Below are 17,623 nucleotides of genomic sequence, written 5' to 3' on the forward strand. Positions count from 1 at the left end.
CAATATCCGAAACTCAATTTTCTTGTAAGCAAACAACATGCTTTTATTTCAATCAAATAGTATGGTTAAAACATGTTAACTTTTCAACATGTATGTAATGTAAACATGCGAATATCAGAAACATGTCAATAAAACATAAACATATATTAATCTGTATTATGAGAAAGAATAAAGAAATCCGTAATATCGAAACGTAATCAGATTCTACAGATTGTTCATAACGCTTCATATCTTACAACCAAAATGATAATACTAAAGTTTATGACAATTCAAAAGACGTTAATAAACGACCATTTGACCATGACTTCTGTATCCCTTGTAGACGTATGCTGTTTGTGTTTGATGGTTATATGCTCGATTGCCTTCAGAGAATGCCGGATTGTCGCCGGTTTCTGAAAACAGTACATGTAACATAACAAAACGAACTTTCAATTAAACATAGCGCCACGATTATAATCAATATATCGATGTATAACTATTCAATTTAGCATTATTGCAGAACAAAATATTCCAATTCAACACAATATTACTTAGTACAATTTAATTGCAAGAAAGTTGATATACACGACATTCAATTAAACGTCGGTATTCATTAGCAACATATTCCTTTAATATAAATATTAATCTCAAGAGGGTCTGGATTAACCTTGTGCATATCAACAGGGTCATTGTTTACCTTGTGCCTCTCAACAGGGCCTTTGGTTACCTTGTGCCTGTCAACAGTACTTTGTTATCCTTGTGTCCCTTAACCGGGTTTTCGTTAACCTTGTGATTTACAACAGTGTCTTGGTTAACCTTGTATCTCTCAACAGGGTCTTTGTTAACCTTGTGTCTCTCAACCGGGATTATATTAACCCTGTGCCTCACAATAGGGTCTTTGTTAACCTTGTGAATCTCGACAGGGCCTTTTTAAGATCGTGCATCGCAAAAAGGGTCTTTGTTAGCATAATGCCTCAAAACCGGGATTTTATTAATCTTGTGCCTCACAACAGGGTCTTTGTTAACAGTGTGCATCTCAACAGGGTCTTTGTTAACAGTGTACATCTCAACGGGGTCTTGGTTAACATTGTGCCTCACAACAAGGTCTTGGTTAACCTTGTGCCTCACAACAGGGACTTTGTTAACCTTGTGCCTCACAACAGGGTCTTTGTTAATCTTGTGCCTCACAACAGGGTCATCGTTAACCAAGTGCATCACGACAGGGTCTTTGTTAACATCTTAATTAACATCTTAACAAGGTCTTTGTTAACATTGTGCTTCTCAACAGGATCTTTGTTAACATTGTGCATCTCAACAGGGTCTTTGTTAACCTTGTGCCTCACAACAGGGACTTTGTTAACCTTGTGCCTCACAACAGGTTCTTTGTTAACAAAGTGCATCACAATAGGGTCTTTGTTAACGTCTTAATTAACATCTCAACACGGTCTTTGTTAACATTGTGCCTCACAACAGGGTCATCGTTTACCTTGCACCTCTTAACAGGTTCTTTGTTAACCTTGTGCGTCTCAAAAGGGTTTTAGTTAACCTTGTGCCTCACAATAGGGTCTTTGTTAACTTTGGGCCTCTCAAGTGTACTTTGTTTACCTTGTGCCTCACAACAGGGACTTTGTTAACCTTTTCCTCACAACAGGGTCTTTGTTAACCAAGTGCATCACAACAGGGTCTTTGTTAACGTCTTAATTAACATCTCAACACGGTCTTTGTTAACATCGTGCCTCACAACATGGTCATCGTTAACTTGCACCTCTTAACAGGGTCTGTGTTAACCATGTGCGTCTCAAAAGGGTTTAGTTAACCTTGTGCCTCACAATAGGGTCTGTGTTAACCTTGGGCCTCTCAACAGTACTTTGTTAACCTTTTTTTCTCAACAAAACTTTGTTAGATTTGTGCATCTCAACCGGGTTATCGTTTACCTTGTTCATCTTAACAGGGTTATCGTTTACCTTGTTCATCTTAACAGGGTCATGGTTAACCTTATGCCGCTCAAAAGGGTCTTCGTTAACGTTGTGCCTCACAACAGGGTCATCGTTTACCTTGTGCCTCACAACAGGGTCATCGTTTACCTTGTGCCTCACAACAGGGTCATGGCTAACCTTGTTCATCTCAACAGGGTTATAGTTTACCTTGTTCATCTTAACAAGGTCATGGTTAACCTTATGCTGTTCAACAGGGTCTTCGTTAACCTTGTGCCTCACAACAGGGTCATCGTTTACCTTGTGCCTTATAACAGGGTCATCGTTTACCTTGTGCCTCACAACAGGTTCATCGTTTACCTTGTGCCTCACAACAGGGTCATGGTTAACCTTGTTCATCTCAACAGGGTTATCGATTACCTTGTTCATCTTTACAGGGTCTGTTTTAACCTTGTGTCTCTCAACTGGGTCTGTGTTAACCTTGAGCTTCTCATTAGTACTTTGTTAACCTTGTTCATCTCAACAGGGTTATCGTTTACCTTGTTCATCTTAACAATGTCTGTTTTAACCTTGTGCCTCTCAACTGGGTCTGTGTTAACCTTGGGCCTGTCAACAGGGTCATCGTTAACCGTGTGCATCTCAACAGGGTCATTACTAACCGTGTGCATCTCAACAGGGTCATCGTTAACCTTGTGCCTCTCAACAGGGTCATCGTTAATCGTGTGCCTCTCAACAGGGTCATCGTTAACCGTGTGCCTCTCAACAGGGTCATCGTTAACCGTGTGCCTCTCAACAGTTCTCCTTGTGTCTCTCAATAGTACTTTGTTAACCTTGTGCATCTCAACAGAGTCATCGTTTATCTAGTACCCCTCAACAGGGTCTGTTTTAACCTTGTGCCTCTCAAAAGCACTTTGTTAACCTTGTGTCTCTCAACAGTACTTTGTTAACCTTGTGGATCTCAACCGGGTTATCGTTTACCTTGTATGTTTTAACCTTGTGCTTTTCGACAGAGTCTTTTTTAATCCTGTGCATCTCAACAGGGTCTTCGTTAACCTTGTGCCTAACAACAGGGTCTTTGTTAACCTTGGGTATCTCAAGTTTAATTTGTTAACCTTGTGCATCTTAATAGGGTCATATTTTACCTTGTGCCATTTTACAGGGTCTGTTTTAACCTTGGAATTCTCAACAGGGTCTTATTTAACCTTGGACCATTCAACAGGGTCTGCGTTAACCTTGTTCCCCTCAACAGGGTCTTCGTTAACCTTGAACCCCTCAAAAGGGTCTTCGTTAAACTTGTGCCTTACAACAGGGTCATGGTTAACCTTGTACCTCACAACAGGGTCATCGTTAACCTTGTGTTTATCAACAGGGTCTTCGTTAACCTTCTGCCGCTCAACAGGGTCTTCGTTAATCTGATGACTGTCAACAGGGTCATCGTTAACATTGTTACTCTCAACAGGGTCATCATTGACCTCGTGCCAAACAATAGGTTCTTCGTTATCATTGTGCCTTTACACAGGGTCATCGTTAACCTTGTACTTCACAACAGGGTCATCGTTAACCTTGGGCCTCTCAACAGGGTCTGCGTTAACCTTGTTCCTCACAACAGGGTCATCTTTAACCTTGTGCCTCTCAACATGATCTGCGTTAAACTTGTGCCTCTCAACAGGTTCATCGTTAACCTTGTGCCTCTCAACAGGGTCTTCGTTAACCTTGTACCTCAAAAACAGGGTCCTCGTTAACCTTGTGCCTTTCAACAGGGTATTCGTTAATCTTGTACCTCTCAACAGGGTCTTCGTTAACCTTGGACCTCAAAAACAGGGTCATCGTTAACCTTGTGCCTCTCAACAGGGTATTCGTTAACCTTGTACCTCACAACGGGGTCATCGTTAACCTTGCACCTCACAACAGGGTCTTCGTTAACCTTATGCCTCTCAAAGGGTCTTCGTTAACCTTGTACCTCAACAACAGAGTCATCGTTAACCTTGTGCCTATCAACAGGGTATTCGTTAACCTTGTACCTCACAACGGGGTCATCGTTAACCTTGTGCATCACATCAGGGTCTTTGTTAATCTTGTGCCTCACAACAGGGTCTTTGTTAACCCTGTGCCTCTCAACAGGGTATTCGTTAACCTTGTGCCTCACAACACGGTCTTTGTTAACCTTGTCCCTCTCAACAGGGTCTTTGTTAACCTTGTACCTCACAACGGGGTCATCGTTAACCTTGCACCTCACAACAGGGTCTTCGTTAACCTTATGCCTCTCAAAGGGTCTTCGTTAACCTTGTACCTCAACAACAGAGTCATCGTTAACCTTGTGCCTATCAACAGGGTATTCGTTAACCTTGTACCTCACAACGGGGTCATCGTTAACCTTGTGCATCACATCAGGGTCATCGTTAACCTTGTGTCTCTCAACAGGGTCATCGTTAACCTTGTATCTCTCAACAGGGTATTCGTTAACATTTTGCCTCACAACAGGCTCTTTGTTAACCTTGTGCCTTTAAACGGGGTATGTTTTAACCTTGTGCCTCACGACAGCGTCATTGTTTACCTTGCGCCTCTCAAAAGCGTGTTCGTAAGCAAAAAAATACTTGTAAAAATGTGTGCACAAACCTTCCTTTCGTGGATCTCGGGTGGAGTGCGAGTTATTTAGTTTATGCCTTCTTAGATTTATAACGACGCATGCTGCAATGAGGATGATAACCGGCACTGCTGTTCCGATCACAACACCAATAATTAAACCCACGATGGTTTTATCATCATCTATGATAGGCGGAGGAGCAATGTACGTATGATTTGTTCTTCCGTTGAAGGAAATGTTAAATCCTGTGAAAGGAAAAAAGGCGATTGTCTAAAACTATTGCGCTTTGGAAACATTTATGTCTTCTGATGCCAGGTTTGGTCAGTTTCTATAACTTCCTTACGTACATAAATTACGACATAATTGTACTTTATCTTACCGTCATACTTACCATTTGCTATTACTATTGACACAATATTAGACATAGCTCCCTCATTTCCAACCTCATCCAAAGCTCTAATGCCCAAAAAGGCTGTCTCGTTAAATTCTTTTTCAGCTGTTACAGAAATATCGACAGCCTCGTCTTCGCCTGAGTCTCTAGGGTAAAGGTTATGTTGACCAATGTCCAGAGCTTGCGCATTTCCAAAATTATTTAACAAACTGTCTAAGTCGTTTGCATAGCGGAATTGATAAGTTGTTGCTGAAATAAAAAGGTAACTAATTATCCAACTTCATTGTGATTTTAATACTCGTTTTACACTTTCTTTAATTAAAAGAAATTATGTTAAGTAGAAATGATTTAAATTAACCTCAAATAAAGTATTCAGTGGCAACACTTATTCATGTGTTATGTCAATGAGAGCCTATAAATGCGTTCATGTTACCACTTGGAATACGAGGGGAAAAGGCCATGGTGCGTATTGTTACAGCATTATAGTATAATTGAACATGTTAATATTACCTGCTGTTGTAACTAGGGTAAATAAGGTGAGCATGCCAAATATCATACCATTAACAAACATACCGTGTAGGTATTGGGTACACTAGTTTTGTCATGACCTAATGCATGTATTGCAGTTTCTGTGTCTGAAATTCTATCCTAAATGCTATGCACGATTCACACAAAATAAAATTTTGTTTAACTAAGTATTTTAACAACAAAATGATCAAGATTGGTCGTTCTTAACGTGGGCGTTTTGATTATCTTACAAAAATATACAAGCATGGTACCTTGGCCAGTGTATCTGTCGTCACCTGTTGCTGTCCAGCGTATTGTAAAATGTCGGGTGTTTCCATTCGTTTCCACATCTTCTATTCTGAGATCAGTAATCTTTCCCGGTGAAGTAGTATCCCCTATTGTTGTTGGAGATAAATTTGCATCCTCAACAAGTGAAAACCTTTCAAACCTTTCCTCAATAACGATTTCTTCAAACGCGTCTGAATAATAAGTTTCACTGGTTGAAACATTATCATAGTACGTTTAATTTACAATTGGATAACATGAATACAACACAATTACGGATAGCGTCGGAACTGAAAAATCTATTAAAGGAGGCCTATTCATGTTGAGATTAAAGGGCATAACTGTCCGCATAGCAATACTATTTGAACGTAAAAGACTCACACTACAATTCATCATATGACATTTTACGATTGGAACACAAAGTACAACCAAGTCAATGTGCCGTTTGTATAACCTGTTTATAAGTGAGTTGAGTAATTACCTGGGTTTAACGTTGCGGCTCCGACAATGCCAGTCACAATAATGATTGAATTTGCCTTCACAGTGACGCGGGTTTCACTCCGGCCTTCTTTGGGACATGTAAACTGTCCTGTATAAGTTCCGTCGCCTGCTGTAATGTCTTTACCTAAATAAGTTAGAAGCTATATCATTTGTGGTTCAAATGAACCATTAGGACGAATAAAAGATTCTTCACAATAATAAACCACTTAAGCATGTGCTACAGGCAGTGGTCATAAGTCATTAGTCTCTTACTATTGCTATCAGATGCATTTTGTGTTTCAACGTTAAAGAATTTATTCATAGGACCTGGCGCCATTTAAGGACATTGTTGAAGTCGCATTTTGTACATTTTAAACAGGTAAAATGCTTAGAATTGTAACCTTTTCCATTGTCCCGTAAAATTACAAAACATGATCCAGACGTGGCGACGACGTTTGCATTCAAAACAGGAGCATTCCCCTTCAAAACGTCCGTATAAACCACGTCGTCGGAGAAACGGGTCGTTACGGTAACTTGGTGGTTATCCTTTGATTTAGATTTCACATCGTACTCCCAATTTATAGCTGTATCAGGCTTGGTTTTAACAACAACAAAATATGTCCCTTTCTGAAAATATATGGTAAAGACACATAACGACGGCTCTTGGGATGAATTAACAATATTATTTCGTTGAAACTATGTGTAACTTTAATGCAGACTTTCGCCTCGTCCTGTTCCTTAACGTTTCGCAACGGAACTTGGTCTTAACCTTATTTCTTTTCAAAATATTGTAAACATGTACGTATCATTTATAGCAAAACCTCTGAAGTTAAGCGAAAGCCTAGAAATTAATGCCGTTACGTAAGCTATCAGAAATTCAAACAATAAAAACAGTTGACATGCATCACATTTGGTATTGTAAATACCTATGAAATAGTCCTCACCTGAAACAAGAACAACGATAATATTACTTTGTATGGAAAGTAAGTCAATAAACGCATTATAGAAAGTTGAACTTACTGTTAATTTTCCAGTCAACCGTGCCATAATCGGTGTCTCACTTATATTTAAACTTTTCTCAAGTAAGCCCTCCTCTCCTCTTATTTCAAAGTCAAAGTGTAGGCCAGGGTTGCTTGGAAATATGACAACTGTTGTGTTTAAACCCATCCCACCATCGATAGTGAAATTAAAATTCAACACGCTGCTATTCCTTAACGTCCCTGATCTCATCTACAAGACACAATGATTTTAAACCTAAAACAAACCATTGCAGCATGAGTCCGTACCCCTTGCAATGTATGCGTCACATTGTAGAATTTGTCATAATTTATATGTATATAACATTGATGTTTAAATCTTAAATTGTAAATAAGTGTTAAGTGCTTCATTCCTTTCGTATAAACAGAAAACGAGCGTTTAGATCATTTTTTCAACAATATAAGTGTTGCTCCAAATGGCTTTAGGTACGGATGCGTGTACATGTGGACTAACTTTATTTTACTGCGATAACCATGTCTGCATGCAATACACATTTTTAGAATGACTCATACAAAGACAAGAGGAAATTTGTTTATGGTAGTATCAAAAAAGCGTCAATAAACTGTATCACCTTCGCCTTACCACAAAGGATACCACTTTAACAATGGACAATTACTAAAAGAATACAGCACCCAGAGTGCTAGTTCTAATGCATTGCACTTCTCCTAATGAAATCTTTCTGATATGTATATGCAGTTTGAGGTAAACTCCTCAACGATTTCACGTTATGCTCCGGACAAAAATAAATAACTATGAACATAAACAAAGATCATTTTAAAAACTGCATTCAGAATGATGGTTCCTGTGCACTGCACTTCTATCTGTATATAAAATTTGAATTAATACCTTAAGGGCATTTTAAGATCTGACCCGAACAAAAATAGGTATGAAAATTAATAAAGGTAATAACTAAAAACATGCTGCACCATGAGTACTTAAACTTTTCAAGTTACGCTCTAGACAAAAATTCTCGGAAGCCACAGGCACTTTCCCACACACATACACACGCCTACATCACTATTCCCTTTCGAAGGTGGCTACTATACATAGGCGAAAGAGAAGTTAGGTATCCAAGTATGAAAGAGCGAGCAGAAGCAGGATTTCGTCATTCGCATATACTAGAATACTAGTATGTGGTTTTCGCAACTTCTCTATTTACCAATTTTTAAAAGATATCATACCTCCTCCGATTTACATCCGCCCCCGGTCATACTGTTCGACAATGCTTTGGATAAGACAGAAAGAAACGTAATATTTCCTCCAATCTCCAGAAAAAGACTTTTCCCGCCAGTAATTTTCGCAACGTCGGCGAGTCGTACAGAAGACTGGTCTGAGATTGCGACTGTGTGTATGAGAATACCAAGGTCTTTCGCTCTGGTTGTTTGCTCTGTTATTGTTGATTTGTTCGTCGTCTCTTCGCCATCAGACATAAGAATAATCTCAGAATGTTTTGAGGACGTGGGAAAGGTCTTTATGATTTCCTGAAGGAAAACTATGGGTAAGTGATGGTCTGTAATGTTGTGTTTATATTAGTACCTTAACTAACTTAAGGTTGTCACATTAGTTTTCTTTACACTTAACATTACTTCCTTCTTTTTAGTATAGAACCTCCATCTTATTATTGTATAACCAATAATAGGAAAACCCTTTTTTACCTCAAGCACTTTTCAATTCTTAAAAGAAACCATATATGTATTGCTTATGTAATTCATCACGTCCTTGGTCTCTTTCTGACAAACTTATTTCATAACTATACATATAATAATAATGTTCTGTTAAAATATTTCTTATAGAACCTCCATTTTCTTATAAAAGCAAGAATCCTTTAATAATTTACCAGACAAATCAACATTGAGAGAAAGAGTTTTTACATCTATAGCAAGCTTCAGTCCACATCCGATACAAGTGCCGCCACCGGAAAACGTTGGTAGAGCATCAACTAGAGCAGCCCTCGTGGCTACACTGTCGACCTTAGTAATAGCTGTAGAATAAGGGCGGTATTTGTTTTAAAATTTATAGCAACAAATTCGATTTTATATTTTATGTGAATATGCCTAGTTGTTGTTAAAGAAGAAAAGTAAGCAGATTATAATGCAAATTGTGTTGTTTTTTATTCAGTTATTAAGGCAGACAGTTGTTGTTTGATGTCCTTTCTTAAAACATTCGGAGCTCAATGGCCATTTTAATCGAAAACAACCTTGGATGTATATGAACGATTTACAAAAATTGGTATGTGTAAGCGCGCTGCAATTAGGTCGTAATAGTAATTTAATTTAACTTAATGACTTAAAACTATTGGAAATCTTAATGTTTGCAAAACTAAAATTCACTGGAAATCAATTTAAACTTAGACCAATAAAGACAACCTAAAACATTGAGTTTAATTAACGGTATAATTCGAAAATTCACGAGCTACTTCTACTAAAATACCGGCTTACATTCGAGGTTGCTTTGGAAAAAAATGGCCGAGAAGTTCTGAATGTTCTAAAAAGTGTTCACAAAGTCAAAGCACTCAAAACAGATTCATAGCTGGGAAATTTGATATAATGGTACAAAGTTATTCTGCGGAATATCTCATTACGAATGTTTTCATGTTGATCCTCATGTGATAAAACAAGACTCATTTATAATTATCAGATCGCGTGAAATTGTACAACATGTTCAAAAACCATAACAACGAAACAGAAAATACACACTTCACCTTTCTTGACGGATGCACTGTAACTAAACCACACTATTCCAAGGTAGCTATCGGAACAAATCTCCTCTTCATTCTCGATTATGTATTTACCAGTCTCATGCAAGCGTACTATCCTCTTTGGTGTGCCCTGTATGAAGATATACCTGTTGTAACAGTGGCCACTGGAAACAGCGCGAGTCTCAAATCGACTGTCATTGAGCGTTTTATTTATATTAGTTTTTTTAGAAAACTGAGTGCTACTTAGAAGGCGACATACACATTTTAAACTGTTTTATCTTAAAGGGCGAGGAAGAGGACACACCCTGAGGAAATTGATAATAATATCTTAAGTGATCTTAAACCTGCTCCTGGTGTAGAGAGATTTGCCAAAATCACTGGTATGGGAAATGTTTGGTGTATATAAATTCTAACTAGTTAAACCAGCCATATATGTTGCTGTGACTTCCGTCTGACCTGGTCTATCGAAAATTCAAAACCCCAATGTTATTATCTACCCCTTTTTCTAACGCCGCCTTTGTACCCATATACTAGTGCAAAATATTTAATATATTATGTTAAAGATGCACTCTTACTCCCAAAAATGTTTTACCACATTTAATAATATTGTGTTAATAGTCCAAAAAGGATGAATAAATATAAAATAAAGAAGGATAACAAGTTTAATTCAAAGAAATAAGCATAAAACACAGTATTTCTACCTTATGAGACTATAGAAGACCACAGTAAATCTTTTAGCATTTACCAATCATTTAATATTTTTGCCCTTTCGGATTTTAAATACACAGTTACAACCTGGTTATAGGTAATTAATATTTTCCATAAATGCCTTATTTAGTAAGTAGTTCACGGTTTATCAGTCAAAATTGATGTTTCTTATACATGTGTTTGTATTGATTTGGAATAAGAGTGTCACGGGAATCTAATATAGACCTCATACCAAATTCATACTGCCAGATGTATCCAGGACAAACACCTTTCTGCTCTTTGCCTCTTGTAAAATGGTGAATTTTGGTGAAGTGTCGGTGTCCTCGAGGAGACTTTCACTGTTGACTACATTTAAAACGAAAAACAATTTAAACATTACCCTAGTATTTTCTGTAAAGAAAAAGTGGATTTCATAAAGCAAAATCCCAAATGCTTTGAAACGACATTGTTAATATCATTGATGAAATTTGATATTGCAAGCTTGACTTCATTTGCCCAATTGTACACGACGTTGTATATGTCAATTGTTTTATTACTTAATGTTAACGCCGAAACAACCTTACATTCCGTACTTTTACCGTACATTGTTTACAATGAAAACTCCAAATAAGTATAGTCAACAGAGAAATCCAAAAACCCTGCCGAGCTTCATTGAACTCTGCCTTGGACGTTTTCACTGCAATGGAAATTATTTCGTATCACAACATGAGCAAGACTTAGTCAGTTGAGAATTCTACATGGCCTGTAGCTGAAGTTGAAATAAAAAACTAAGTAAATAAGCATTGATAATCATAATACATACACCAAAAGTTAAATCATATGCCATCCCACAATGTCTTCATTTACATTTCATCGACTTACGATTATATACAGTAAAGTATCATATACTACTCCTGTTACCTTGTAGACTTCCACTTCCCTCCAGCCTGGTAGAAATGACCTTTGGCTTCCTCATCGGTACCGTATTCCGGAAACACGCCCCACCGTAGCTGTGCCCACTCGTGAACGAGAACGTTCTCTGTGAAAAGCCGTTTTAACATGATGACGCCAAATATTCAATTGGACCTTACGGAATAAAAACAGACGCTCCTATAAACATCAAGACACAAACATTCAATATACATGTACGTATAAATTTCCTTCCATTAGTAAAATAATGATACCAATGTTTTCTTTATTGTTTTCATGTGCACTCGTCTCGTCTGCAATCTTACAAAGTCTGTTTTGGAAGACAATAGTATCAAATAATAACTTTGTTATTTGATTGCCTTTGCATTATCTTTCGTTTTTTATATTTGTTATGCCATCCGTCGGTTGCACAAATATTTTAAAAGGTGTTTCATGCACAATGCAGCTTTGAATGATATCAGTATTGATGGTACAATTCCAAAAATTGAATTTCTTTGAAAATGCGACAACGCGATAGGCAAAAATGCAAGAAAAAAAATCGTATTGACATTTTTTTCACGTCCTGGTTGACAATGAAGGAGTAATTGCGCTCAAATGATTGTGTACGAATTTTTCGTTGCGATTAAAATTCACATGGAACATCCGAATCCAGTCCCATCTTTGTGTCTTACCGTGTTTGCCAAAGTCAGTCCTGGATGTGTTTTTGACGAATGACAAGGGAAGATAAGTGAACGTTCCTCCTTGTCCACAAACATCATTGCCAAATGTCCTCGGGGTAATCAGTTGTCCGTCTTCTATCTGCAAGGAAACTATCATCATCATCATCATCATCATCATCATCATCATCATCATCATCATCATCATCATCATCATCAAGTTCTTCTTGTAGCAACTTGACTTTATAGTCCATGTCTTTTCTGTTGAGCATGTGTCATTTGAACACAGTTTGTCACAAATACTTGTACCCGTTACCATTTTTTCAATACTGATTTAGAAATTTTTAGATATGGAACATTTGCATTACTAATATGGACTTTGGTATTGCACTTTTTATAATCAGCTGATGATAACACAAACCTACAAAACTGCATTTTTCACGTGTTTTGCATTTTCATGACAAGGAACTGATTCGAAAGACATGGATATAAAACGGGCTTATCCGTGTGTTGTTACCTTGAAATATCCACGTTCGGACTGTTGGACTGGCTGGGCGTCTCCCTGTGGTGTCCAGGATCTTGGAACGACGATGTTGATTTCACCAAAATACACGCGGTGTTCGGTAGCCATGAACAGCAATCGAGATGCGGCAGTGAAGATTTCCTCGAAAATTGAAAATGTTACCACGACGAGTTTATCATATTTTATTATTATAAATTGTCCGTTCTTGATCTGTATAGGTGTGTTAAAGATCAAAATCCAGACCTTAACAGTTGATGTTAACTTCGAGTGAAGCAGCAATGAGTGTTGTTCAAAGTATGCGACGGAAGTTGATTGGGTACATAGCACTACTACTATATATAGAGATATATATGGGAAGAAACAATCATAAACGATCGTGTATGGTGCAGTTTTAGTTACTGCATACTCCGACGAGTTTATCATAATTTATTATTATAAATTGTCCGTTCTTGATCTGAATAGGTGTGTTAAAGAACAAAATCCAGACCTTAACAGTTGATGTCATGTTTTATTCATCAAATTTACGTGCCGTTAACATCTGTAAGGTTTACAAAATACACACTTGGACGCAGTATTTTTTATAGATACGGATGAGTTTAACATTTTTATCATTGCATAATGAGAACTCTACATAAAAAATAGCATTTCAATGAAAGGTGATTTTGTGACCAACATGTATCCAACGGCTCATTTAAAGAAACAAAAATCTTTCAAAATAAAGACAATGATTTGTTTAAATTTAAACCAAAACAGCTAAACAAAGTCCTATGAATAATTACTAAAACGTTTCAAAGTTACATTTTCCTGAAGTTTTGATGTCGAAACTTTATTTTACCAAATATCCAATGCAATATTTATTCCTGTAATCAGTTTTCAAGTTAATAAGTTTTGTATTCAAAGAACTCCGCTCATGAGAAAATGAAAGTATAAGTATATGGGACAAGGACATTCATAGTAAGAACGGTCCTATTTTGGTGAAAAAATGAGCTGAGCACATTTCAAAGAAGGAAAAATATCTCGGAAAAATTCTTAAAATTCCTTTTGCATATTTTTCGGAAAGTCTTTCGACAATAAGATCATGTGTTTGTGTCAATATGGTCCAGACAATCCGATCAACATTGTCTTGTTGTTTTTAGAATAACATAGTATTAGTTAGAATGGTGAAAATAAAATGACTTAAATTAACTTCCAATAGAACAATGAAGAATACAGGGACAAGTCCAGTAGTCAAAGATTCAATAACAAATCCTATTAAAAGGCACAAGGCCATGACGACAATGAACACGAAACAGAAACGTATACAATCATACGAGTTACAATAAATGCAAATATAGCAACATCCGATTAAAGTTTACAAACATCGAATATAAAAACGCATTTACGAACTGGTATACAGGCATTGATCAACAAAGAATATTCATGCCATTTTATTTATTAAAAGATCAGTATTGCAACATATCAGTCATTTTTATTAAAAGATGTAACCTTCTTTGACCCAATGTATTATATTATATTAAGACTTCTTTCAAATGCTTGACTGACGTCCAATGTTTTAACTGGCAGATTTAATCTTAAACCTGTATAGATATATTTGATTCAATTTAAGACGTATTCAATGTACTATATATTCCTAACATTCCATAGTCTTATTGATTTTGGCCACCGATAAAATCAGGAAAACAAAATGTAGAATTAAACAAGCCTAACTTACTAACAATTTACGTCCATTGTTTACTTAAAGATGCACTATTACTCCTAAAAAGATTTAGCACAATAGATACAATTGTTTAGATATACCAGAAAGGTCTAATAAATGTCGAAAGGTTCTTATGAAGGATCCTGAAGGATAATTAAATACTTCCACCGAACCAGAAATATGAACTTAAATGTTATGCATTATTTGTGAGATATGACTACATATTTATATTCCACATACTCAGATAGATTTGCAATGCTTTGACATGTTTTTGACAACAAATGCAGTTGGCCTTAGACTTTGCAGTACCTAGAACGAACGGCCGAACTTATAAAATTAAAGAAACACGAATTATACTAGACAACATAACTCTAGCATCTATGTCCCATGGTATGTTGATACAACGAACTAAGTAAAACATCAATTTATAATGTAATACAAAATACGTATTTCAGCCTTTGAAAACAATATTTTGATATGTAGTAGATTAGTGATAATTAACTTAAGATTACCTTTATTCGGTCGATTAAGTCTTGATCTTCGGCCACAAGATTATGAACAACAACGTATATCCCTTCATATTTATTGTCTTTTAATGTGACACCATAACAGATTCCTATAAAGAAAGACAGAGCTAGCAAAACGCGCATGATGAAGCGATATTCTGTCCAAAAATGATTGTACAGCACGATCACATTTGCCTCGAGCGGAATAATATGGGTATAATATTACACAAATACTCTTCGCTTCTTATCAATGCCGGAAGATCAGAGTTCAATGCCAATACGAACAATACATGATTATATTTCAAATAGATACCTTAATCGGATGTTCTTGATACTGATATTAAAATTGGGTGCGTACTTATGTGACTTTAACTTGAGTGTTATATTGAATGGTATATTACAACACATAAGAATCAGACTGTGCAGTAACATAGCTGTCCCCCTCACTGAGTTCAACCGTTTATGTTTTATATGTGTAAGTGTAAATGAAGTTAAGTTGCACGGTTGCAAAAGTACCAGTCAAAGGACAAACACATTAACACCCGAGACGTTTGACGTTTGTTTTTAAATGATGGTGTCAGGGTGAAGCTTAATGCAACGGTTTGTAACATTTTACCCTATATTTTCAAAGCCAAAACAACACGAAATAAAAGCATTTCAATGAAATCCCTCTGAGTGAAATTGTTCTGACCATGATCCAAATAATAAACAGTAAGAAAATTATTCCTCTGTATCCAAGCTTTTTGAATTACACTAAATCCAGTAGGGTTCTTCTCGTAGAAGTAATTCATATTTTTTTATTCAAATGTATCCACGTAAGAACATATTCCTTATGCATTTTGGTAAAAGTAATATAATGTCTGTAAGTCCTTTCATTTATGCGAGGTCTTTGAGCCGCCTTGATGAGCAGCGACCTGGGCGGATTTCCTGCCAACGAAAGTTGAGATAACCTCAAACTAATCATACCTTTGTTTGGTTTAAGATTGAGGTAAGATATTGCCTTTTATGAAGATATATAATTGTCATAGTCTGCATTCGCGCAGAAATAGCTGACTTTTTAGTCGAAGATGTCCTTTTCCATTTAAATATATAGAAAGTTGTAATGGGAGTGTGTAACCTTAATAAGGAAATTGTCAACAAAACTTTGCTTGGCTACTGTAAAAAGATATTCACTCCATGGTGTAGACATGATGTTAAATCCTGATCCGGTATTTATAACATATTGAAATGTTACAACTAGAGAGATTGATATAATGTGTTGCCGGGCTACCTCTGACCTCTACTGGGCGGTAGATGGGGAACAGAACAAACGTGAATTCGTGCCAATCGTTTTAATAGTACCTATACCATCGACGTCATCGTCATCCTCCTGCAGTATTCTAAATAAGTAGCTGCATAAATTGGATAGAAAAGCACCGTATAAAAATGGCGTTGTACGTGAAGATTTATTGACTTAAAAGTGAAAGTAGTAATAAGTTGATTGGTTAATTTAAAACACTGACGTATTAGTTTTAGGTTAATATATACTATAACTCGATATTAAACAAACTACACTACACTATATGTAAAAGTTACCAAACCTGATAATTTACGGGGCGGAGTAATAAATGAGAATTAGGGTATTTTAACAAAATACGAATAAATATATTTGTAACACTTTTATTGAAATATAAAAGTCACACCCTATGACACATTCCCCCCTGTTAAAAAATGTCGTCCAGACATATGACAAATATAGAAAAGTCATAAATGAACGGAGTAATTATAACAAAATCAAACCCGATTTTATATAGTGAAAACACACTAAAGTTTAATCAGGATAATGATTACAATATTCAAACAAACTTAATATCCATCTTATCATCTTACAAACACAAGACCATACATCAGCATTCATGAACATACATCATCATCATCATCATCATCATCATCATCATCATCATCATCATCATCATCATCAATAATCGTCATCATCATCATCATCATCATCATCATCATCATCATCATCATCATCATCATCATCATCTGCAGATGTTTAATCTTCTTGGTGGGCGTCGTACTCGCAGTGAACGTCGAACAACAGGTAAGTCATCGTCGGACAGCATGTCGTCGTTGAAACCAGGTCGACGTTGTGGTATAACGTACCGCGGTGGTTCCAGAGACGTTTCTTCGAACACATCTTGCAAAGTTGCTATGTCCCGTGAAAAGCGCAACGGAAGCAATAAGTTGCGATGAAGACGACGAATCTTCTTTGCGTGCGGTACATCTCGCCTGACATCAAACACAGGTATGTCTTCATTTGGCTTGGAGAGTATTACATATAGTTGTTCCTCCCAACGATCAGCAATCTTCCTCTTGCCTCTCTGGGTGACGTTCCTGACGAGCACCAGATCGCCAGGCTGAGGTTTCGATGCATGTGCTTTCAGATCGTACTGATTCTTTTGTTTTGCAGCAGAAGACATCGCAGTTTCCCTCGCCTTCTTGTATGCATGTTGCAGTCTTTCCTGGAGCTTCCTTGAATATTCCTTCTGGTACTTTGCACTTATATCGTCAGGGTGCAGTCCAAGAAGAGCATCCAATGCAAGCCTTGGTTGGCGGCCAAACATGAGGAAATATGGCGAAAATCCGGTACTGCCGTGTATCGTCACGTTGTATGCATGGCAAAAGGGTGCAACGTACGACTTCCAGTCGGACTTTTTCTCTTCATCAAGTGTCCCTAACATCTGGAT

General features: G+C 36.9%; 2 protein-coding genes across 2 annotated transcripts; both read right to left on the reverse strand.

Annotated features, from left to right (window-relative positions):
• Window positions 1-8: 8 nt before the first annotated feature.
• LOC128219667 (calcium-activated chloride channel regulator 1-like) lies at window positions 9-11,189 on the reverse strand. The gene is made up of 12 exons (XM_052927562.1): window positions 11,177-11,189; window positions 10,837-10,949; window positions 9,900-10,026; window positions 9,070-9,179; window positions 8,380-8,679; window positions 7,181-7,390; window positions 6,562-6,787; window positions 6,162-6,305; window positions 5,668-5,874; window positions 4,889-5,137; window positions 4,530-4,742; window positions 9-392 (listed from the first exon to the last, which is right to left on the reverse strand). Exons 1-12 carry the CDS (start codon window positions 11,187-11,189, stop codon window positions 280-282), a joined length of 2,025 nt encoding a protein of 674 aa, XP_052783522.1. The 3' UTR covers window positions 9-279.
• Window positions 10,996-15,071, reverse strand: LOC128219670 (calcium-activated chloride channel regulator 2-like). The gene is made up of 5 exons (XM_052927564.1): window positions 14,901-15,071; window positions 12,687-12,833; window positions 12,185-12,311; window positions 11,505-11,622; window positions 10,996-11,280 (listed from the first exon to the last, which is right to left on the reverse strand). Exons 1-5 carry the CDS (start codon window positions 15,036-15,038, stop codon window positions 11,253-11,255), a joined length of 558 nt encoding a protein of 185 aa, XP_052783524.1. The 5' UTR covers window positions 15,039-15,071; the 3' UTR covers window positions 10,996-11,252.
• Between the last annotated feature and the right edge of the window lie 2,552 nt (window positions 15,072-17,623).

This window comes from Mya arenaria, chromosome 15, assembly GCF_026914265.1.
Source record: "Mya arenaria isolate MELC-2E11 chromosome 15, ASM2691426v1".
NCBI lineage: Eukaryota > Metazoa > Mollusca > Bivalvia > Myida > Myidae > Mya > Mya arenaria.